The sequence below is a fragment of the Cyprinodon variegatus genome, unplaced genomic scaffold (assembly GCF_000732505.1).
Source record: "Cyprinodon variegatus isolate N-32 unplaced genomic scaffold, C_variegatus-1.0 Scaffold107, whole genome shotgun sequence".
Lineage (NCBI taxonomy): Eukaryota > Metazoa > Chordata > Actinopteri > Cyprinodontiformes > Cyprinodontidae > Cyprinodon > Cyprinodon variegatus.
Window position 1 is genome coordinate 1,505,090 of NW_015150560.1, and position 25,195 is coordinate 1,530,284.

Here is a 25,195-nt window from a genome sequence, read left to right on the forward strand (position 1 = left end):
TGTCCGCTATATATGCTCTCCCTCTGCTCTCACTCTTTGTTGGTTCCTTGTCTTTGCTGTCCTCCCATGCTGTTGTCCACGTTCCTCGTCTCTCCCTGACTCCTCATATTTGGTTTCCACAGATGTCTCCATAGTTCTGGTTTGCTTTATATTTTTCATGTTTGATTTTGGATTTTTGGATTCCTGCCTCTGTTACCTCTGTTTATTTCATTAAAGCTGCAAGAGATCTCCTCAGCCTCTGCCTCTGGGTCCTCAAATCACCACTGAAACCTGACAGATACCAGTAGCTGATACCTGGCTTTGCAGTATTGATGATACCGATACCATGCAGATACCATCTGTTTGAAATTGATGTGTGTGTGTATATATGAAGTACTGCATACTACTTGGATGTAAAATAATTGCCATCCTGGCTTTGTCAAGCTGCTGCCTACCTTTGTGAAACATGAAACAGACTAATACAAAGTGAATCCAGTAGAACTTTTTATTGCCTACCTGGAATGGTTGACAATAGTTGAATAAACTTTTGGCTCTCTAAATGGTATCGGTTCCCTATTTGTCGGTACTCGCCGATACTGATACCACCATTTTAGTGCAGTATCCGGGCTCGCCCGATACTGGTATCGGTGAAACTCTACTTCTCATCCCCCTACAGGTCTTAACAGATGACTTGTCATCAAAGTTTTTACTGTTTTGGTCTGTTTTTTTAACTGCCCCATTTCTATCAGATGTTACTCTTCATGGTAGCTTTATGTGTAAAAAATGAGCAATGATGAGGGTTAAAAAAAAAAAGTTTATAGAAATGTGTATACCGTTCATTTCTTTCTTCTGATTTCTTTGCCAAGGCTTGTTGATTAAAAAAATATTAGACAAGATCGTTTTTCCTCTAAGGAGAGATATTTAAGAAAACATTCACATTTAAATATCTGTGTAGATTTTAAGTCCGCCAGGTCATGGACGTCCAGTTGCCTAAACTGAACTTTTTGTTCCAAACTTAAAAGAAACATAAACAGCCACCAGTTTAAAACATGACTTATGTTATATTTAGCACCAAAATGCAGATATTCTCTTAAATTCTTCATACTGCTGCAGACTTTGCTATGAGAACTATGTTGCCCTCATTCATTGATGGAGGAAATAGCCATGTCCAAGGGATTCAGTCAAGGCCGTGGTTAAAGATTGAACTGGAAGACTTTGATATTTTCTCCATATGTTTTCCATACATCATATTATCACTCCACCAGCAGTCGGTTGCTGTGATGCTCCTGGTCATTCAGCTAGTGAACATCTGCACGGCAGAAAAGTAACGAATAAAAAAAAACGCTGTTTTTCTTTTTCTGGTTGCCAAATATTGCCTGTCGTCACAATAAAACGAAACACCCCAAGGTATTATTATGAAGTATTAAATCAGAAAAAAAGATTGGTACTAATAAACTAGTAAAATGTTTCCAGCCAAGAATAGTATCTTAAAATGGCTCAACTTTAGTTAGTTAAATACTTCAGTTAGCAGCACCTGCAGACATAGTAAGCACATATGTTGTAATTATCAACATTTAGCTGTAGCAGCTGCAGCAACAGCAGTAATAGAAGAACTAATAGATTCTGAATGCATTTAATATAAAACAAATTAAAGTTGAAAACCTAAGAAGTATGCAAAAGAGAGCTATACACCCAGCATCTGAATACGGCCTGTGTGCGCAATCACAGGTAAAAACCTGTGCATGTTGTGTGTCTGCCACCAGTTTATAGTATTCCCTTTAGCTTGATAAAGATTTTGCTGCCTTATCATTACATGACTCGGGTAGAAGCAGAATTTTAGCATCCTGAGTTAAAAATCTTTTATCAATGGAGACATTTCACCAAGAAAATGCATTTCTTGACCCACTACCCATTTAAAAACCATTGCCTGAAATGGTGGTGAAGTTGGAATAACCTCTGAGCCAGACAGAAATAGTCCAAGCAATATCCTCGAAGCAATCTGGTAGATCCCTGGGCCAGGATAGCTCTCGAAGCAAATTTTTCAAGGAGTTTTCAACTTCTCCATTTCAATCTTTAACCACGGCCTTGACTGAATCCCTTGGACATGGCTATTTCCTCCATCAATGAATGAGGGCAACATAGTTCTCATAGCAAAGAAAGGAAAAGACCCCGCTCATCGCACTTCATTTAGGCCTATTTCTCTCCTGAACACAGACAAATAAATCTTTGCCAAAACACTAGCACATAGCCTGGATGGTGTTGGCCCTTCAATAATAGCACAAGATCAAACAGGAGTCGGGTGGAGGGGAGTAAAGGAGGAAACTTTTTAGTTGCTTGCAAATATTACAAGTTTATATTTCTGAGGTGTTTTTGTAAATGAATCTTAAAAATTAATCAGATACAAAGTTCCTCCTTTAGCCCGGGTGTTATTACTTCAAGCTGAATGCAGCCACTTGTTTTTATTTATAAATGCTCATTTGTAGAATTAAACTCTAATTATTAAAATATGATAAATGTATATATATTAATTTCACAAGCAGAGGGGAAAAGTCAGGTGTGGAGCCACTTCATTAAGGATATAACAGCTGTTGGATGCAGCATCTGCAGTGTTAAAGTTATTCAGGGCTCTAGCACCAGAAAGGCAAAAAATTTGAGGTAATATCTAAGTCAGCACCACAAAAATGTATTGTATTTATAGTCTTATGTTGACACTGCTCAAACTAAAGTTGGTTCTTTTAATTATTTAGTTCTATTTTATGTTTCTTTGTCTTAAATCATATTTACTATAGCAATATAGTGCATATCCTGTATATGTCCATACTCAGTTTTTTTTTAATTCTGGCAATATATTGGCTGATGTTAGCCAATATATTGCATATTGTTTTTTTAAAGCCTCCAACATTGATATCCTTATGGGAGTGGTGGGCTAGTGGTTAGTGCATTGCGCTTTGAATCCAGAGGTTCACCCATGAACTGCCACTCCAGTTCCCTGAGCAAAGACTCTTAACCCCACACTGCTCCCCGGGCGCCACACATCTCTGCATTTAACCCATCCAAGGGGATGGGTTAAATGCAGAGAGTTGGGGAGTGGTGGCCTAGAGGTGAGGACACAGGACTTGGAATCCTGAGGTTGTGAGTTTGAAACCCACTCTCACAGGCTGCAAATCTGGGTCTCTGAGCAAGACCATTAACCTCCGATTGCTCCCCAGGTGCATAGTAGCAGCCCACTGCACACCCAAAGGAGATGGGTTAAATGCAGAGAGTCAATTTCTCTATGGTTAGATCAATAACGTTCAATTTATTTATTTTATTATTTATCAGCCTGTAGAATTCCATATTGGTCAGGCTCTATTTTGGACTAGCTTGTATCAAATTACTGTATACATCCCCTGTTGTAAAATGTCAGACAAACTATATAATGTTGCAACTTTTTACCCTAAATCGCGTAACAAATTAGGGCTTTCCACTCAGTCGAATCGTTTTTGACCTCGTAATTGAGCCATTTGCGAGGTCAGACACTGACCACAAAATCACACTTCATGCAGATGATATTGTCATGGTTATGTTGTGCTTTACTTTGCTCCATGTTTCCTAGTTTTATTGGTTTAATTCCTATTTTGTTGTAGTTTCTAGATTTATGTTAGTTCTCAGGTTTTTTCTGTTGTTTTCCTCTGTTACCCTCTTTGTCTCCTCTCACACCTGCTCCTTGTCAGCTCGTTAGCCCTGCCATTGTCTCAGTCAGCTACATATACTCTCCCTCTGCAGTCACTCCTTGTTGTTGCTGGTCCTGTCGTCGCTGTTGTCTTCTCACCTCGTCTCTCCCTGGCTCCTTGTGCTTGTTTTCCCCTGATGTCTCCATGGTTCTGGTCTGTGTAACATTTTAAGTTGGATTTTGGCCCCTATTGTTTGTGTTACCATTAAAAAAACAAGAATTCACCTCAGCCTCTCTGCCTCTGTATTTGGGTCCTCTAAACCACAACCAAGATGTGACAGATATATTATTATATTTGTCAATTCCAATTAAATCTCTACCCACAGTGCTTGCCTTACTGGCAAGTTTGGCTCGGTGTCACAAAATGAACATGCACAAGAGTCCGGCATTTCCAATTAACAGTGGGGCACTTGACCTCTACTTATAGCAATAGGCCATTTTAAGAGTGAACAGTTTACTTGCCAGGGAAATACAGTCTATTAAGACTACTCAAAATCTGAGAGAAAATTTTCTCACTTGCTAAATCTATTTGGGACTTTGCTTACACAGATCCCCTACAAATATGGCCTAAGATTGAACCACCTGGATACCTGTTTATCATATGTAGCATACACTGAAATCAAGCTAACACTAACTGTTTAGCTTCGAGGGGGGGAATGCTTTGCTTTAGTAGGCTGTAGTAGGGCTGGGCGATATAGTAAAAAAAATGTGTCGATAAAAAAAAATGCATATTGATCGATATCGATAATTATTGAAAAGATTTGAAACCATATTTTATGTGCAGCTCTGCCTGGACATTTTATGATATTGCTAAATGATTTAATTATAATAAAGAACACAAACACAGACTTCCAATTAAATCTTTAACCAACTTTTTTAACCATAGCAGATTTTTTTTAAAGAAAAATAACTTAAAAGAGCTGAGTTATGTTATTAAATACTGACAAAGAATAAACTAAAGTGACCAGAAAAGTGACCAACAAAATAAATAAATAGACGTGACGGCTAGTTAGTGTGTTTAAAGTGTCCTAAAAAACTAAAAACTAAAAACTTTCTCTGCTAATACTTGATTATATTTTTTTTATTTATTTATTTAAGTCATAATTAATCTCTGTTCTTTTCCTAATAAAGGTTTAAATATTTAATGGGATACTGATTCTTTTTACACGGCTGTGTAGAACTCAGTCTATCTTGTTTGTGAAATTTTGGCACTCATAAATGGAAGCCTACTGTTTCAGACAAGCCCTGTAGCTCAACACATAACACCTCATTTTTCTTAGCAGAGCTGCAGTCACTGTCATGACATCAAGCTTTTATTGGGGAGGTTAAGATGTCATGACACATTAAGTGCTCTCGTGATAACTCCATTATCACAGAAGGGGGAGGAAGACAGTGGATTAAAAGCTGTAGTGTTTGAAGATGAAGCCGTTGCACTGACTTACGTAAGATGTACTCTGAGCTGTCTGTATCGTAGTCGTTATCCTCTGGAAAGTGATTGATCCAATAGCAGCTTCCCCTGTTGATACCTATGAAGAGGCCAAAAGCAAAGTAAAGATTGGCAGGTAAGAATGTGGGACAAAATTAGTAACAATTAAAGGAACAGTTCTTCTAAAATCACAGATCATAGAACAAGCTGTTGCGGAAAAACACTTACCCACCCACCACCTTCTTCCAGTCAACTGTCTCACACAACACTTCCAACACCAACACACCCCTAAAGGCACCTTCAATTCAAATATCTGTTCTATTCACTGAGAAACATTTCTACAGACTTTTAAGAGAATAAAACATTAGAGGAGTATAAATATTGAACGGTTAGGCTTTGAATTAAAGCTCTGACTCCAATCTCCCAGCCACATTCTGACCTTTTTGTCTTTATTTTGCTGTTGGCTGCTTTAAAACTTTAGTTACTTCAACAACAATGCAGTAGCACTAGTAGCTCAGGTTTCATTTAAAATTTCTAACATGCACCAACACCTAATATAACAAAAAGCAAACAGTCTTGAAAGCAATTCATGCTCTGACACAAAATAACAGCACATTAGTTCTCAAATATCTCTCTCAGCTAGAAGCAGAACATTTTCAAATATATCCTTTAAAGTTTTAACAGACAGTGAAAGTGTTTGTGCAAATTGGGCAATGATGAGCAAAATCAAAGGTGTTTTCTCATTCCTATTCAAAAATAATAGTTTTTCCACTGTTTTTGGTTTTAATCAGGTTGGAAATTATGTGTCCAACCAATCTTTTGACTAAACCAACCGATCTATTTTGGTGTGTTTTTACCCAATCTATATTTGTACAAGGGCAAACCAATACAAATTTGTTACATTAGCCAAAATACTTGTTAAATATTATCACAGCTTTCAAAAGTCCGAGGTGAGTCTCAAACCAACAACTTTAGGATTGGAAGTCAATGTCATACAGGTGATACCACTGAAAATGACAACTACAAATCAGAAAGCAGTACTACTTAATACTGATGTTACAACTGTGACCAGTAGCCTGCTCACATTTTGATCATTACATTGTTTAATCTGACCAAGAAAGTTTTAACAAACTAGATTGCTTGTTTTTCCAACTAATCTATTCTTAGAATATAAACAGCTCTATCCAACTGACCGCATCTTTTCTACAAACTCCAACATCTTGACTGAATACAGAGGTTGATGCCTGTCAAAGTTCGGGGTGAGCTGAACCACCTCCCCAAGCAGTGTATTCTCATTATCAGTTCGTATGAAATCGTACAAAAAGTTTATGCACAGTATTTCGTACGTTTTTGACGTTTTTTTCGTCGTATTTCGTCGTATTTTTACGTCTTGCCTCGAGACAAGATATCCATGCGCATGCGCATCTTACGCACCATTCAATAACATAGAATTTAACATACAATTACCCTAACCCTAAGATACAAAAAAAGCAAGCAACCTAGTGAGAGACATCATGAAGTAATTATTGCCAGTCCGTCCCAGTTTTACGTCCGTCCGCGGATCTGCTTTTTTCGTCTGTCTGGCTGCGCATGCGCACTGATATGTTTTTTCGAGAAAAAACGTCAAAAACGTACGAAATACTGTGCATAACTTTTCGTACGATTTCATACGAACTGATAATGAGAATATTTTGCCCCAAGTGGTCATGTGTTATGGCGGCGTAACAAGGCTTCAGATGTCATTAGTTTTCTCTCCTTACTTAAATGAAGAAAGCCTCGACACGTGCTTCGCGGAAACACCCCCTCCACTACTCAACACACGCCTCAAAGCCTCGGCTCATCTCATAACATCACTAATTATGAGCCATCGGTGAGTTTTATCCAGCATTACTGAAAATGTGACAATGTCACATTTACGACAGTTCATAAGGTTCAGAAAGATATGCAGTTCTGTCTTTTTATAATATATATTTTTTACAGTACAGTACTTGCAGCTCTAGTGATTAAAATCTGGTATTACTTTGGTTTATTCTTTTTAAGTAGAAGGAAGATAGCAACTCCCATCTATCTAGACAAATCAGCTATATTAAATCAGGAAACACATGGAAAGCCTTTCAAAAAATATAGCAAGTAGAGTTGGAAGAAGTGTAGAGTTACAAGGGGTGTACAGTTGGAAGGAGTGCACAGTTGCTTGCTGGAATAACTTCTGTGAACAATAACAACTGTAACTGACTAACAACAGCAACTGAAAAGTGTTGCAATGGAGCTCGATCAATATAACCCAACAAACAAATGCCCCCTGCTGGGAGGACAGAGTAGTTGCTGGAAAGATTCAAGATACACCTAGTGTGGCCGCCATAAGTCTGCTCTGCTCCATGTTCTTTAAAGCCCATGCTTATTTAGTTTTGCTTTTAAAAAGCCCCATGAGTAGCACACTATCCCTTTAACAACAACCCAGAACTTTTTATAAATGGGTGAGGAAGTATGTTTATTTGACCCTAATCCATACCAGTACAATTTCACTTAGAGTAACTCTGGTCTCTAGGGAGGCTAAGAATGTAAATGTATCATAACATATATATTATAATTAAATCCTTGTAAATAATATCAAAGAATATATTTAAATTTGAAAAGGGTCTGATTTGAGGAATGATTTGACCATGAATCTGGATCACTACATTAAAAGGTTAACTTAATTGCTGTACTTTAAGTACTTGGGTATGTAACTGTTTGTTTACAGGAACGAAAGCAAAGTGGGTGGGTATGAAAGGGGTATGAATTGGCAGAGTGGTGAATGCATTAGTATATTTATGGTTTGCCTTTTCTTTTTTGGACTCTGATTAGACTTAAAAGTATTGTTTGAATCCTTTACTAAATCTTGCATTTTAGTACCTGCATCTATGCCAGCCCTATTCGTGTGTGTTTGTATGCTTTCATTTGCTTACTTAGTTCAGTGCTCAATATTTGTTGTTGTTGCATTCTTGGTAATCGCTGGATTTCATTGGAGGCCATACCTCCTAATTACAATTTTCTCCATCAGAACAGTGTTGGGAGCTGGAGAAGTAAACACCTATATACTAAAGATCACAACCAAACATGGAGAAGCAGCTTTTAGTTTTTATGTTGTTGTTTTTTTTTTTTTTACTGAATTAAACTCCCTGTCAAAGTGTTGAAAACTTGCTTTAAATCAAGATAAAAAAAAAAAAATCAACTTGGTTATATTTACCTTTGGTTGTGCTACTTAAACATTATTAGTTAAACAATGTAAGCTAACATGTCTTTACCTTTGTTACATTTCCCTCCTAGTGCAGCAAAAGGAGGAGGGGGTCTGACATAAGAGCAGTACATTTCAGAAGAACAGAAAAAACTAATATATAGATAAAATCCTGAAAGGAGTTTGAAAATGCTTCAAAAAGACTCTTGGAGTGAGAAGAGGTGCAGCCACACAGCTACATTTTAACATTAAAGTAGCAACAGGAACCTCATATGACAGACTTTCTTGTTTGTATCATTTTTATAGTATTATTATTTATATTATCAGCACACTATGGGTCAATACTGCCCTGGAAACTATGCTGCCTCTGCATGACATTTTGTCTGTTCTAAAAAATCTCCTTGTGGAAGAAAGCTATGTAACAGAAGGTGTGACTTTTCTCACTTTAACAGCTCCCTGGATCAATCTTTGAAGCCAAACAGCAGTGCGAATGTGTCCTTAAAATTACCATTATGAAAGACCTACCTTTTACTGCTAAAGTCTTGGAGATTGTGAGCCGACATGGTGGACAGTAGTGACCTCAGTTGGTGCTTAAGACTTAAAACTGACTGAGCACCGACTGATCAGCTTCATTTAATGGCTGTTTTAATTCTCCATTATTACCTTACTGTATCCCATGACTACTTTGTGTTTTTCAGTCTCACAGGTAATTTTGATTTTTGACACTTTTGGCTATGTAATAAAACATGCACACAATCCCTCAAATACTGACTGACATATTGCGACCTAACAATTGAAGAAATGGTTCTTATTAAGCAGCTTTAAATTGTCCTATTATTACCTAAAGTACTTATTTTTGTATGTGATGCTCCGCTGTGAAATTAGCATTTTTGAGGCTGACGTCTGAGACAGCAGTGAAGGAAAATTAAAGAAATTCAGGGATTAAGTGATGAAACAGGCTCAGACTGTTTGCTCCCCTATCTTGAGCTCAGTCTTTTGGTTTCTTTTTTAACAATCATCTTGTCTTTTTCACAGCACTCTCCACTATCATGTCTCAAACACACACTTTCCTGATATGTTTCAGATTGCTTTCCTTTTTAAATTTCCTCTATCTTACCTATTTTACTGTATTTTTCAAACATACACCTTGTATTAACACAGAAGCCTAATCCCAACATACCAGCTGCATCTTCTATTTATGTTCAATAATTTATGCTGAGTTCCTTCTAAACTTCTAAATTGGAGATTTTAAAGCTACAGTGTCTAATAATTACAGGGATTTACTGACATAAATGGTATATATCATTATATATGTTATTTATTATCACCATGAACCGAAGGTCTCAATCTTTATGTTTGTCTTGCCTTAAAAAATGCTATTTATTATTACATAGGAGTGGGTTTGCAAACTAGTATAGACCATAGAGATCACCATTATGCTCGCATGGGACTGCGACAAGTTAGACCTATATATAATTGTACACAGACTAATAAAATACTGTTTATAAAGTTATCTATGTAAGCTAGACTAAGCGGCTGGTTATTATGAAGACGATCAATTTAGTTGTTTTTTTTTTAGACTTGCATCTTTCTCCTACACTCGGTCAATATCTGTTTTGGTTAGAATGTCTAAAGCATGGGGACACAATCCCTAGTCAACAGAGGTAGGAAATGGAGTTCCTGAGCTCAGGCAGGAGGACTGGTGGGGACATGTCCCCACCAATAATTTCAATAGACTTTGGCTATCAGCTACAGAAAAGGATTGGGGCCACTGAAAAATGAAACAGTTAACTTAATTTTTTTTTATTTTATTTCTGTGTAATATGAGAAAAAAGTCAGAATTCTGACTCTAATCTCAGTATTCTGAATTTCATCTCAGAATTATGTCTTTAATCTCGGAATTGTGACTTTAATCTAACAATTCTGACTTTTTTTTCTCAGAATTGTGACTTTAATCTCAGAATTCTGACTTTTTTCCCCCCTCAGAATTCTCTCTTTAATCTCAGAATTCTGACTTCAATCTCAGAATGCTGACTTTAATCTCAGAATTCTGACTTTTCTTTTTCAGAACTCTGACTTTAATCTCAGAATTCAGTTAAAAATCAGTTAACTTTTTTTTTTTTCAGTGGCCCTAATACTCTTCCGTACGCAGCAATATGTGGGACAAATTTCTAAATTGGATTTTGTTGCTTTTGAAGGAGGATAATACCTGATATAGTTGAAAGGGAAAACATCCAATAAATCAATCCACATTTTTATGGATGGATTGATGGATGGATGAATGAAACTGAAATTGTGTGCATACTGTGGAGGCATGATATATTGCTGTTGGCATCAGAATCGGCTGTTATTCATCCTTTTTTTAAATATACATTAATGTCTAACTACCCATAAATATAATTATGAGTTTATTTTGGTTCTCTTGTGTTCTCAACAATAGGAAACCATTCAATAAATATATGTTTGAGCTCAATTTTGACAAAAACAAACCCTATTGAAACCATCTGTGTCGAATAACTGTAGGTCCATCAGCCACCACTCTTATAGTGTCCCCACCAACTTTCATTACAAAGTTACACCCTAGGTTATGAGCAGGCGATCAACAGTGTACAACAGATAAGATGAACAAACTGGTGCTAACAAATGATAAATGGTGAAAATGATACATTGTTTTTATAGTGCAAATTACATACAAGAATCTCAAAGTTGTAAAAGAAGTAAATAAAAAAACAAATTACAATCAAAGTAACAAAAAGATAATTTAAACATTTTAAAATTAATCATTAAAAACAAAGAAAATGTTGTCCTTCTCAGCCCCCTTCCTGACCACTTACTGAAAAGAGAAGGAGCCAGGTCAGCCATACACATACCAGTAATCTGAAAATTTGATTTACCTCTACCAAATCCTCAAATAGCCAAAAAATATTTCAAACCAAACTAAGCACATGTTAAAAAACAACACCAACAAAAAACATAACTGCGATTTGTACAAAGCAGTTACTCCATCCAGGAGTCGGCTGTGAAACTAGTTGACAGTTAGCTGGTGGTTTCTTCTCTTTAAAAGGAGGGTTTTCCTCTCTACTCTTGTTGCATGCATGCTTGATGTGAGGGATTGTCGTCAAGTCAATGAGTCGAAGCAATCAGCTGGTTTTCCTTAGATATTAAACTTTTAACCAATCTAACTGTATGACCTGGTAATGTAGATGACATCTTTGTGAATTGGCACTATAGAAATTAACAGAATCAATTAAATACATAATATGTATATATTTTTGTTTTATTTTCAAGTACTTAATTGACATGAGAAAACTTGATATTTCACCAAATTCACATAATGTTGGATTTTATACTATAACATAGGAAGTATGTTATAAAACACAACACCAGTTGTTTGAATTACTAATTTATCCAACTGTTTGGGGAAAATAGGAGGTGTCTGTAGATTAAAAGATGGCATTAAGGAATCTAGATGCACTCAGAAGGCCAATGAGGAAATAATTGAGGGTATCATGGCAGAACGAACAACTGTGCAGAGGGAAACAGAGTGAGATCACTGGGGGAGGTGTCTCCCCAGGGCCCATTTGTCTGAGAGATTGGAGCTCATCTTTTATTACTCAGCATTGCTTCACCATAGCAACCTCCCCCCAGCAAGCCAGATTCACATTTCTATTGCTGTTCCTCTGAGGACGCCTTTGACATCTTCTTGATGCATTCACTAGCCTAATGCAAACACAACCTCTGACACTCCATGAGAGCTCCAAATTCACCCACAGCAAAACATGTGGGGATCTAGGAATTCATGTTTACTTAGAATAATTTATATTTTGTATATGCTGCTATAGCATGCTTAGGATGTATGAATTCACTCCTAAAGTGAGAGATGTAGCATTTATTGCTGCATTAGATGCTACAGTCCAGTTCTTTCTATAGTTCTTTTAAGCTGCTTTTCCACAATTGCCTAGCTTCATCAAACCTTTAGCTTGCTCTACAAGACAAGGTATTTCTATAATTCCCCCTATAAGTCAGACAGCACCTCCTGAGGCCTACCCATTATTTATGTTGTTCATTTTCCCCAATAGAACTAGTTAGGCTTTAAATTGCCTAAAGGCATTGAATTCCACTAAGGCACAAACAAAGAAAACAAACAGAGAAATTGCTGCATAAAGTGAAAGAACATTTTATTTGTTTATGGTAATAACAGGGGTCTGGTTCAATCAAAGGGTTGTAACTTTAATATATGAACCTATAGACAAAATAGTGATAGAAATGTTTTGCACAGATTTCTTTTTGAATTGTTCATGCACAAATGAAAAAAAGAGCCACAGAGCAGTATCCTCTCCATGTGTAACCCCCCATTAGATTAAAGAGCTGGTCTGGAATGGCAAGTGATATTTAAGAGCACTGTGCAATCCATTTTAAATCTACTGCAGTTTCTTACTAATCGCAAGGAGAGATGAGTCTTTTCATTAACTTTACATGAAATCCATAAATAGCATTTTCCCCCAATGTGAATTCCAGAATGAGATTTAACTGAACATACTTTGAGCCTGAAGTACAAGTTTTTTTTTACAAGGGTATGAAATAAAATGTCTAGTAAAGTGTTGTCCTCAACATGCAAGACAACATCAACCTTCAAAAATTGTGTGGAGATTATCTTATTATATGCTTGATTGGTTCATATCTTCCCTGCTAGACTTCTTAGTGTGACTATATGAGTACAGTTCATATAAGGGAATCATCAAGGCTAAATTCTCAGGCAAGTTTTATTCATCAATTTTATATCCACTAACTCCACACTATGCATTGTTCACTGAAAATACAACTGAATTCCCTAATGGTTTATAGATCTCTAAGCTAAAATGGATGTGCATTTGGTTTAAAGCAACACCTATACTGTAATTGGATTTAGAATTTTTATTTGAGGTCTTAATGTAGAACTTATTTGACAAAACATTTAATTCAAATTTAACTCAGGTCATCATCTTGTTCTGTCAGCACAGTCAGAAGTATTCTGTTTGGAAGTAAATGAACAACTGCCTTTATTTGATATAAAAAAATGTAACTTTGTCAATTATAATATTAAAGATATAGTGGACAGTCTTCTTTCGGTTCCCAGTTCTGTGGGAATCATCTTATCTATTGGTTGTCCCACATGCCAATCTCTGTGAAGTGCTCGTTTCCTCTTGCTGCACTGCTGTTTTTAGCCATTTAATAGGTCCACTGCTTTCTCTACTACTACTCTACTTCGAAGTTCATGAGAAGGAGGGGTCTTAAAAGAAAGAAATATGAACACAATTTTGGATGATTATTTCACTCAGTGGCAGAAGAGCAGATAGGATGGTCTTCAGTAGTTAACCAAAAAGTGATATGATGTTCCACATATTTCTGAAAAAACAGTTCATTATGCCTTTGATTTTTCATGTCTGTGGTTTTATTGTTTTGTTTTTACCTTTGACCCCAAAAAACAATATTTTCTGCAAAGTGAAATCATTATTGCAGCTTGAATAACCAGAGAAGAGCTGGAGCAAACCTGGAAGGTCAAGCCATCAGTGGTACCAATAGTCATTGGAGCATTCAGGACAGTGACCCCCGCAAACTTGAGGAGCGGTTACAGCAGATCTCCCAAGAACATAGTCCCTCCAGCATGTCCTGGGTCTCCCCCTGGGTCTCCTCACGTAGGGACATGCCCGGAACACCTAACCAGGGAGACGTAAGGGAGGCATCCTAACCAGATGCCCGAGCCACCTCAACTGGTTTCTCTCGATGTGGAGGAGCAGCGGCTCTACTCTGAGTCCTCTCCGGATGACTGAGCTCCACACCCTATCTCTAAGGTAGAGCCAAGACACACTACGGAGAAAACTCATTTCAGCCGCTTGTATCCTGGTATCCTCGTCCTGGTTTCCTCGTTCTTTCAGTCATGACCCAGAGCTCATGACCATAGATGAGAGTAGTTAGCCATGTATTGTCTATAATAGTTTAACTACCATTTTATAAACACAACCATAATAAGCTTTTTTTCCCCCTAAACAGTAATTGATTAAAATAGCACATCTTCCTATTTCCTGTAGATTATATTTTTGTTGCCTTTTTAAAAGAAACAATATTTAATAAAAATCCAACATAAATTGAACGAGTTGCTAAAAAATAAAGCCTAAAAAATAAAATAAAATCCTGACTAACACCAACAAAATGGATCACCTTACATCAGTCCTTACATCACTGTACTAGGGGGTCTGTTTGTAAACTGCAAGGTACTAAATCTGAGTTTTATGCTTTAATTTGATATTTGATGTTTAGGTAGGAACCATATATACCCCTAGAATCATCGGAAACCATTCGCCCAGTGTTTTCAGAACCAAAAATAAGAGCGATAAGATTTATTAATGATTGCTTCGTGATCCCTGCATTTTTATACCCCTGCTAATGAGACTACACCTAGCTGATGGGGGTTAAAGCAATAAACCATAGGTCCAATGCCACCCCACACCCCACACACGAACACACTCCATAAACAACTCTGACCTTTCAATGAGCTCAACCAGTTCTTATGCCGCTTCGAGAGTCAATCAAACACCATCAGCCAGGACCCCATCACTCAGCCTCAACCCCTATTGACAAATTCCTCCCCCTCTCCTTAGAGTTGGCTAGCTCCACCCCTTCCCCACCCCCTACCTCACCTGCTTAAATTCAAAACACTGTTCAAGAGACAGAAACTCTGCCAAGCAGCAGGGCTGGACCGTCTCCCTATTCCATCCTGTTCTGATCAGCTATCTCTGAGCCCCCCCCCCCGGACTAAATTACTTTAGATCTGTCACCCTGACCTATGTGGCAATAGGAGACCTTTGAGCGATTTCTGCACACACACCTTATATCCATCACAGACCCTGTTTTGGATCCCCTGCAGTTCACATACAGAGCAAAATGGTCTGTGGATGATTTTCTACATCCTGCATCACCAGGATTCCACTTCTTGGGCACCATCATCTCAAGTGGAAGCTGAGCAACACCCCCTCACAATTGACAGAATGTACTTCCTGAACCAGCTGAAGTTCTGCCTGCCAGTGACAATGATTTTACCCTGCCATCACTGAGTCCATCCTCTCTTCCTTCATCACCACCTGGTACATTCCTGCCATCATCAGGAGAAAGAGCAGGCAGCAGCATATAATTTCCTCTAAAGAGAGGGTGATTGACTGCTATCTTTCTTCTCTTCAGGTACTGTACACCTCCAGGACTCGGAGACCCCTCCCACTCTGGACAAAAAGAGTTTCAGATGTTCCTCTCTGCTAGAAGACTGCGGTCCATCAGCACCACACTTTATCCCATGAAATACTATAAATATATCTCTGCACAAAAAGGCCCTCATTGTTAAATATGTTAGCCCCTTAGCCCCCACCGCCCGGCTCCTGGTTGCTTTTCCATCACATTTTGTTCTGCATTTAAGAGCAAGCTTATTTTTAAACAAAACCTAAAATACTGCATGTCTATTAAATCAGGTGATCCTAACGAAAACCACAATCAACTCAACTGTAAGCCTATTATGCCCCATAAACAGTAATACATAATAATTAATAATCTGTCATCAAATTACAACTCATAATCTTCACTTCTAATCTTTTTTGTGTCTTCTTTCATTCCGATTAGAGTACTATCCTGGCATAAAAGGGCTAATTTCATCCTTAACACTTAAGAAAAACGTAATATTTTGCCATAACTAAATATGTCTTGTAATAATTTACTATATCATTTTATATAGATAAAAAAATATAGCACTCATTTATGTGCATAAGGAGCGGGAGTAATGTAGAAATGATTGGGTATGCACAGGAAATGCATTGTCAAAATTCTTGAAGCTGAAAAAGTTATATACATTAAATTAAAATAATCCAGTTAGGCACTTTTGGTCCAAATTTGGAACAATCGTGCAGACTGGTCCTTTGCATACAAAACATGTCTGAGTTTCACAATTATATGACTAGAGATCTGAGATTTTACACAGTTGTTGTCCACAACTGAACAAGTGTAGAAAGTCTGAGGTCAGTTATGAACTATACTCAAGAGAGAGAATATTAAGAAAACGTTTTTTTTTTGTTTTTTTTATGCAAGGAGAAAAAATATTTTGGGACATATTTAAAGTTACGAAACTCATTGTGTTAAACTTACGTATTTTGTATAGATATCTGTAGAAACTAGAAGAGCCAGTGGTATTGGGTATGCACTTCATTTGCACAAGCTATAAAAAGGTCAGTATTAAGTTTAGTATTAAGTATTTAAGTTACCGTGTTTTGATCTCTCTGTTCAGCACCGTTTTGCCCCTCTTGGGATACTGTAGTTTAGTGGTATGATGAAATAATTGGAGTGGTATATTCAAATATATTGTAGTGGCAGTGCCTTTACCTTCATCTGTCTGTTCTTTTTGTAAGTTGGGCATTAATGACAAGTATTTTTAAATAATTTGTGGTTTGTAATCCTTTTCATTAGCTGCTATTTTTGCTTGCTATTAAGGAGCTATCTTACGCTAACTCCATATGCATTTCAAACCACTGTGCTTGATTTTTATGCACACTGACATGTTTAAAAGTATGCATATTAGTTAACTGTACAGTTTCTTCTTTTTTTAATTCTGGGTACTTTCACTCTCCCCAAGCTTAATTCTCTCTTTGTGTTCGAGTCCTATTTTCCTTATTTTTTTTAGATTTAAATGAGTTTGACCAGCATATGTGCTTAACTAGAGATATATTAAATTATTTTTCAGGTATTTGGCATGTACTGATACTTAGTGTGGGCTGTCCTTCTCAAAAACATCCCCATAGAACTTGAGAGGGTTGGATCTATTACTGATTGGGCGCTGCCTTACTACATTCTGAGCACCCCTAAAAAAAAATCATTAACTAAGCTAAAGGTTGTCTTTAGGCAACAAAATAGATCTGTTGCACGTATGGTGTGTTCAGAGCAAACGTGTTTTCGGCATCCAAAGCTCTTAAGCACAAGGACTTGGACGATTGGCCAGACATTGGTCAAGATGCTTTGATGCTTCGACACTTCGGCAGTTGAGCCACTCTGTTCTGTCATTGCAAGCTAGAGAGCTGCTTAATTTGATTTAATGGGTTGGAAAACAATAATTGTAATATTTAAGCTAGAAAGTCCACATTGTTCATTCAGTTAATCAGAATAATGATCCTGTTTAAATACTCTGTATTTGTACAGAGTGGCAGACATAACATACCGACGAAAGACAGTGCTGGGACTCCCCAGTGAGAGCTCTCTAAAGCCAGCCAGGCTGTCCTGGGCGACTGAAATGAATATAAGCAGGTTTTAGATTTGTGGTAAAAGTTCCAGAAAACATAATCAAATATTTTTTACAGGCAGGTTTTATAATTTTGAGTTAATGTAGGTATTTATAAACAGTTTTGCCACTGTTTAGTAAGAAATGTGTTTGTGGATTAATAATGATTATAGTTCTCTCTCTTTCCTTGGTACATACAAAAAATTCTCCTGTTTAACCCATTTATATTTATTCAAATTTTAGATGCTGAAAGTGCTGCAGAAGCTGGGATCACTGCTTGCATGTAGTAGCCATCTCCCAGAAAACCCCTGGGTTAGCTTTTCTACATAAGTACTGAACTTTAGCATTGAACGCCTTAATGCCCCAGTACTAGGAAGTGCCTCTCCCAAAGCTCGAATGTGGTGTACGACTTCTTGACGCTGCTTGATGCCATTCATACATCCACTTTCCATATCAATCAGATGATCTGAATCACAAGATGCTTTTGGTCTAAATGCACCATTATCTGATTGGCATATTTTTGGTTTTCTGATGTAGGATTTAACCCGGAGGGATCAATGTAGCATTTTCTTTAAAAGTAACTCCATGGCTTCTCAATCTGCTGGTCCAAAGTGGTTTACTCTCAGATTCCAAAACACAGAGGAATTAAACCTGTATATTACTGCTGAATCCAAACCAGCCCCTAAATACTAATCCTTAGCACTTATCCTTCGTCTGTGTGTTCCTGCGGAGGGTCCACCACATCAAGGACTGTCCCAAAGCATGTAGTGGGTAGGGCAAGTGGACCGTTCAGCCCTTAAATAGAGAGCCTTCATCAGTTCAGGCTCAATGAAAAAGTGGGTGTAATGGCAAACTACTGGCAGAGGAAACAGATGCATTTAAATGCAGTTCTGCTGTTTGCTGCAACTTCCTCACACTGACAGAAAATCACAAATTAGGAAAAAAAACAACATCATTAATTCCTAAATGGAATGTCCTCTTAGAAATGGTTTTATTTGATCAGATATATTTATTTTTAACAAAGGGGAAAATGTTTGAGATGTTAACCTACAACAGAGATACAGCCATGCACATGTGGCATCACTGTGTTGCCATAGCAACAAGTGTTCCCTTCTCAGTTGGAGTGAAGAGGCTGTCCCATTCACATTTATACCCCTCACATACAATCCTGGCTTCTTTCACAGCTGTGAGTGTGACTTTATTGGGATAGTTAAGGGTTAGTGATTAGGGGGCTGTTTGGGATTCAGCCTACATCTCTTGCACTCCTAGTGGCTAAAAGTCAAACAATGTTGCCTTAATAAAAAAAAACCCAACATTTATTAAAACTGAATGAAAACAAGTCTGCATAATTTATCCAATCAGATGTAATGGTTTGACAAGTCTTATATCAGTCACTCACCTACAGTAAGATATATTGGAAATAGCTAAAATATTAATTTTGAACAGCAAAAATTAAACAAAGAGAGAGTCTTTCTAGTCTAAAATAATGAGTTGCATCCATTTTTTGTCAATATGTCACGAGACATAAAAGTTATTAATACATATTTACCAAGAGTGTGTGGGAGAAAGAAGCAGGTAAATTTAATCTCTAAGTCAGTCACTGATCAGTACGGGCTTTGGACCCCGTTATAAATTTAGTCTAGAGCCGCCACTGTGATTTCAGAGCTTGTTTTCTGTCCAATTATATGTAATATCAAAATAATATGGACATTTTTTCCAGAACAAGATGCCCAGCCCTTATAACCCCTCAGGGAATAGTGTGCAGCTAGAGAGCACCCCCACGCTCACCTGAACAAAGCAGCAAAGACAGACATGTTTTTTTTTCTTTTGAGGCATTATTTATATACATTCAATTGCAAGCATGCAGTATATTAAATGGAAAAAAAGGTTGTTCGTACTTTTTTTTGCGCAAACAGACAACTTTCTTGTTTTAGCTGAAACTGATATTTCTCAAACAGAATTGGATACAAGTGCGCGCTTCTATTCCAAACCCATAACCAACAAGAAAGAACTAAATAGAGAACTAAAAAAAGGAAAGAAAAAAGAAAGATAAGGAAAAGTTTGTTCCCCAAATTATTTTATATTAGATTTTTTGTTTTACCTTCGATACAGCAGATTCTCCACAGTCCAGAGTGCGTTAGGTCCCCCTTCACTTTCTTGGTTTGCATCTGGCTGTCATCTGTGGTGACATTGGTGGCGTTGCATATGTACGCCCGAGAGTACAGCCAGTAGTCAGTGCCAATGGCTATAGTCATAAGGCTGAAAGCGGCGAAGGCTCCCACGACAGCGAACAAAGTCTGAACCCCTCGATCACACCATGCCATGGCGTCTCATAATGTGAGCATCCTCCTCCACAGCGGTTTACGCACACAGCTAGACAAGCATGATAAACACTGAGCAAACCCTGGGACCAAACCAAGTGTCGATCTTTCCCGGTAGCTTTCCCTTTTTGTTTAGTTTTTGTTGTTGTTGTTGTTGTTGTAAACTTCAATCGGAGTTTACCAAAAAAAACAAAACAAAAAAAAAACAAAAACAAAGAGAGACTTGCAGAGATAAAGATCTTCACAGCTTCTTATTCTGCTGGCAGCGATGATCAGTCCAGCTACAGGTGGAAATAAAAAAATAAATCTTGTGATGAACCCGCAAAGTTTTATCAATATATCAACCCGTGTTAAAGAAAAAAAAAAGAAGAAAGAAAATCAAGATCTGCTCCAACCAGACAGGGAGAGGCGCTCTCCACAGTTGTGTGTGGCGTTAAAGCGCACAATAGATGGCGCATCCAGGCCACACCTTCCAGCGCTTTAACCAACTGAGAGCGGAAATGAATGAGATGAAAACATACTGTAACACCATTAGGAACCACAGAGATCCGGTTTTGACCTTAAGGGATTCTATTGGCAAGACAAAATATATTTGGAGAAATAGAAAAGTCGATGTAGGCATCAAAGCTCCCTAATTGTCGATTCCATTCAAAGATTTTTTAGGCTACTGCCTCCAGATTGTGATCGCGCTTGGTTTTATGCATCGAGTAAAGTTAAACAGAAAAAGGTGGAATAAAGGCATCGATCAAAACCACTTTAAGGAAGGCTGCATTAAATATCAAAAAGCTCATAAATAAAGATCAAAGAGTTAACGCCTACAGTTCAGCCTATGAGATGTTTGCTTCCTTTTATCTGGTTTTGTCTTTCAAGATATATAAAACACATTTTGATAACGTCCAAAACGTTAATGTATTTCAGCAAATCATTTTAAAAAAGGAAAAAAAATATGTATATGCAGCTGTTTATACTGATTCTGATTATAGTTTATAGCTTATGTAAAACAGTTTCAAAGTGTTTCTCCTAAATTTGACATTTTAATGAGTGATCAATAAAAATGATTTTTGACACACAATCATGAAAAGGGGACCTGACTAATTATCCAGTTTTTATTGACACCCTCAAAGGAGAAAGCAAGCTACAACAAGTCATTGCTAAATAAGATGACTGTTCAGATGGCTGTATACAAAAGTATAAATGTAAAGTTAAAGGGAAGGAAATTCAGTAGAAGAAAATGCTGCACAAGCAACAGAGACAGCCAGACTGCAGCCCTTCTTGTATGATTTGGGGTAGGGGGTCAAATAATCTTTTTGTTTTGATCTACTGGGTTTTTTCAGAACCTTCATTCATTTAGAGCCTGTGCCACAGAAGGTCAGTGCTTGGTTACCAGGTGACACCTTTTTCAACCAGTTAGTTGAAGCAAGTATCAAGTTGTAGAAGTTACTCTAGGGGTTGGAATAAAGATCTAGACCCACAGCTATTTCGTGATTTTTCATCTTGAGTTGTGGTGTGGAATAACATAGCCCAGACCATGCTTCAATATTGGGCATATATCAAAAATATCTGCGACAAGCTCCCTGCTGCACTTTGCTGCGGGACTATAACCAGCCCTTAAGACAAATTTCAATGCAGCTTTTCAAAAGTGAATGAGCAGCTTACAACAGTGAAATGAACATTTGTAAGTGCAGCAGTGATCAGCAGAATATGGTGCAAAATGCAGTAGAAATATTGAGTTGAGTTCTAGTTAAAGGGATTTGAAAATTTGTAAAATTGTAGTGCAAATATGATGTTTACAAGTGTGATGCAGAGTCATGATTTGTGACTTGATTAGGATTTCAACAGTTCAACAGTCTGATGGCAGTTGGGAAAAAGCTGTTGTAGAACCTGCTGATCATGCATCGAATGCTGGAAAGAATCTTACCAGAGGGCAGCGGGGAGAACAGTCCATGTTGGGGGCGTGAGGGGTAGTTTATGTTGTTACGGGCTCGGAACACGTAGCGCTAGGATGAAATGTCTTTAATGGAGGGAAGAGGAGCCCCAATGATCCTCTCTGCTGTCCTCAACACTCTTCTCACATTCTTCCAGTCTGAAGAGCTGCAGTCTCCTGCCCCACACAGTGAGACAGCTGGTCAAAACGCTCTCTATGGTGCTTCTGTAGAAGGTTGTGAGGATGGGCGCAGGTAGGTGGGCTCTCCCCACTGAAGTCAACATCAGCTACACCCGCTTGGGGGGGAGGGTGTGTTGTAGTTAGTAATCATCCATATCAGTGCTGTTTTCGTCAACAATGAGGATGATGAAATAATTTCGTTGACGCTCCTTTTTTTTCATGATGATAATGAAATCTGACTAGCTAAACCTGGATCTTTGTTGACGCAAACTTGGTGTGAGTGCTTGTCAACTAGACTAAGTAAAAATGTTAGCAGGTGGTTGATCAGACATTTAAAATGCATAAATGTGCTCCAGTTGTGTCTGTTAGACAAGCTAAGCAGTGTCAGCTGTGCAGCTGATTCTGGCTTGGTCACGCCGTCCACCTGGTGTGCAGTGGTGCACATTCTGCATGACCACAGATGGATCATAACAGCAGCAGCAGGGATGAAAATAACCGGGAATGGTCGGGTACTATCCGCTCAACTTGACAAACTCTGCTCTTCCAGCTGTACTTGTGCAGAAGTACGTTTTTGCGCGGCTTAGCTCAGAGTCTGTGCTTCAAACTCCACACTGATGGTTCAGTATTTGTCTTCCTGCTCTCACTACATAATAAACTATATGTGGCTGATTATCCTCTGTCAAATATAAAAAAAATCCCTTTGTCCAACTATCAAGATTTTATTTCTTCCAGCTCACAAGATGGAAGAAATTCAAGATTATGAATTTTAACATAAAACTGACTAAAACTAGACTAAAACCTATGAGAGTTTTAATTGACTAATAAGACTAAAACTCTGTCCGGAATGGATTAGTTAAGTCATGACTCAGTCAGGGTGATAGTGCTGCAGTTATTAATCTACTTCTTTGAAAAATGTTTGAGTTGTAGATTATCTATTTTGGTTTTCAGTGAGTTTTTTTTTTTTAGCTCAGCTGTCAGCCCCCTATGCAGCAAAGCTTTTACAGTCTTTCACACCATTTTCGCGTACTCCTTCTCCAGGGTGTTATGCTCCACAGGTTTGATGCTTTGTAGGCGACTGGGGCCTGTGCTTGAAGCTCTTTGAAGCTCCTTAAACGGTTGAGAGTAGTTGTACTTAGTACAGAAAAACAGATCACCATAGCTCCAGTAACCACTGGCGGTTTAAGATACAGGATTGATGGCAGGCAACTACAATTTGGAGGTAGCATGACTAAATACAACCCAGATGGGACTCGAACCCACAATCTCCAGCTCCGGAGGCTGATGCCTTATCCATTAGGCCACTGGGTCATCTGAGTTTATCCGATACATGCTCGCAATAGTCGGTGAGAACAACATCCAGGACAGTCCTTTCTTGGTCTTGTGTTTTTGTGAATTGGAACAGTGCTGGTTCTGAGGCTGATGATGTTTCACGAGCACATGAGTATATTGAGAAACGGTCAGAATGTGTCTATCTATCCACCAATTAAGGAGAAAAGGAACAACACGGACTGCCCACAAGTGCCATCACTGGTGATTAAATAGTTAGCTCTAAAAACACAGCTATTCTGTGCGGAGCTACATGTATACAAGAGCGAGATTACCTGGTTTGGAATTTCTTTCGTCTAGCCGAAACAGGCGCAACCAGTGCAGGAGCCAAATTTTCTTTTGGCCAAGATTTCTGCACAAAAAAATACCCTTAATTGGTATGATGATATCTTCTAATTAGGGTTTTTACCAATTATAAAATTAAAACCTGGAATACTTCAATATATCAAGGATACATCCATTAGTTTTTACCTTTCATAATCCACTAGATGTATAAAAAAACCTTTAGGCTTATCAAAGCTCACATAACTCATGAAAATACAACAATAACAATAATCTCTGCAGTTAAGGCTACAAGAAATAATATTATCTTGTTCATTTATGGAAGGCTTGAAATCTGACTTCTTTCAATCCAAGAAGGCCCTAGCTGGGGCCAGCAGGGTTTTTTCAGTGGGTGTTCTTTATAAACTAAAATGCTAACGGATGGTTTGACTGTTATACTGTCCCATCTTTGACTGTTGGCTCCAAGAAACTGCAGGCTCTGTGCCACTTCCTTTTTTGTCAGACAACTTGAAGGGCATACATAGAGCCTTTATTGGGGTCTGAATGTGTTACACATCGAACATAAAAAGTATAATATTTGTTTTTTAATTTTTTGATACCTCTGAGGCAGAAGGACTGAAACAATATTATAACTATAAAAAGTTGCTTTTGTTGAGAAAATATACTGTGAATGTTGTATGCTAAACTCTAAGTAAAAAAATAGCACAAAGAGACATTGAAGCAAAAATGGCTGGAATGCCAACACATAGAAAACAGAAATGATTCATTTATTTTCTGAAAAGTAGCAGAAGCAAACTGAAATCACCAACAGAAACAAACTGCATTAGAAAATGTAAGTGTTGAAAAAAGTTAAAGAAATTTAAAATATGGACAAAAACTTAAAACAGCCATGTAAGACTACCAACACAGATTTAAATAAAGCATTCCCATAAATATAAAAAAGGTTTTAGAGATCACAAAGTGATTGTGCAAGATGCTCACTATAGTGTAGATGCAGTCTAGGTTTAAAGTAATTTTTTAGGTGGACCAGTTAGAATGTTCAAAATCAAAAAAAAAAAAAGAAAATCCATTAAAATAGTTATTTATGAACTTTAAAAACCCCATTTAAGCTATCACCGATCAAACACAAGGGTTTGGGGGCATTGAAGTTTTTTTTTTACCTGGACCTGTTTAAATGTGATCAAAATGCAGTAAAATCAATTACAATAGGTATTTACTGATTTTTTAAATTAATAAAGGGTTCACAAGTTTAACTTAGGGGTTGAAACGTTCTTCTATTAGCACAGAGCCATGCAACTCAGGTTTGAACAGTGTTGCAGCTTTTGAGCTAAACCATGTTGAATGTGATCAAAATACAATAAAATCAACAAGAAAAATCCCCAAGAAAATTTTGGAGGTGTCTGCCACTTGGTGCCTATTGGCGTGTGCGTAATATTTGGAGTGGCACCATTGGCTTAATGGGTTTAGTTGGGTTCTCCTTACATTGTTATATATCACATACCAGTTGGCAAATTTCTTGCTAGTGATTGATAGTGACTGGAATCA

The 25,195-nt window shown here is 37.7% G+C and overlaps 1 protein-coding gene and 1 non-coding gene across 2 annotated transcripts in view; both read right to left on the minus strand.

Moving 5' to 3' along the window:
- The window catches only part of cacng4 (calcium channel, voltage-dependent, gamma subunit 4), a 29,135-nt gene extending 8,776 nt beyond the window's left edge, over window positions 1-20,359 (minus strand). Inside the window, exons 1-2 of the mRNA XM_015374635.1 lie at window positions 19,719-20,359; window positions 5,134-5,217 (exon numbers count right to left, since the gene is read on the minus strand). Coding sequence (XP_015230121.1) covers window positions 5,134-5,217; window positions 19,719-19,941 — 307 coding nt within the window. The 5' untranslated portion in view covers window positions 19,942-20,359. The remainder of the gene's footprint in view (window positions 1-5,133; window positions 5,218-19,718) is intronic.
- A 2,918-nt stretch (window positions 20,360-23,277) lies between these two features.
- Window positions 23,278-23,350, minus strand: trnar-ccg. The gene has a single exon. It is a non-coding gene; the product is annotated as a tRNA-Arg (tRNA).
- Between the last annotated feature and the right edge of the window lie 1,845 nt (window positions 23,351-25,195).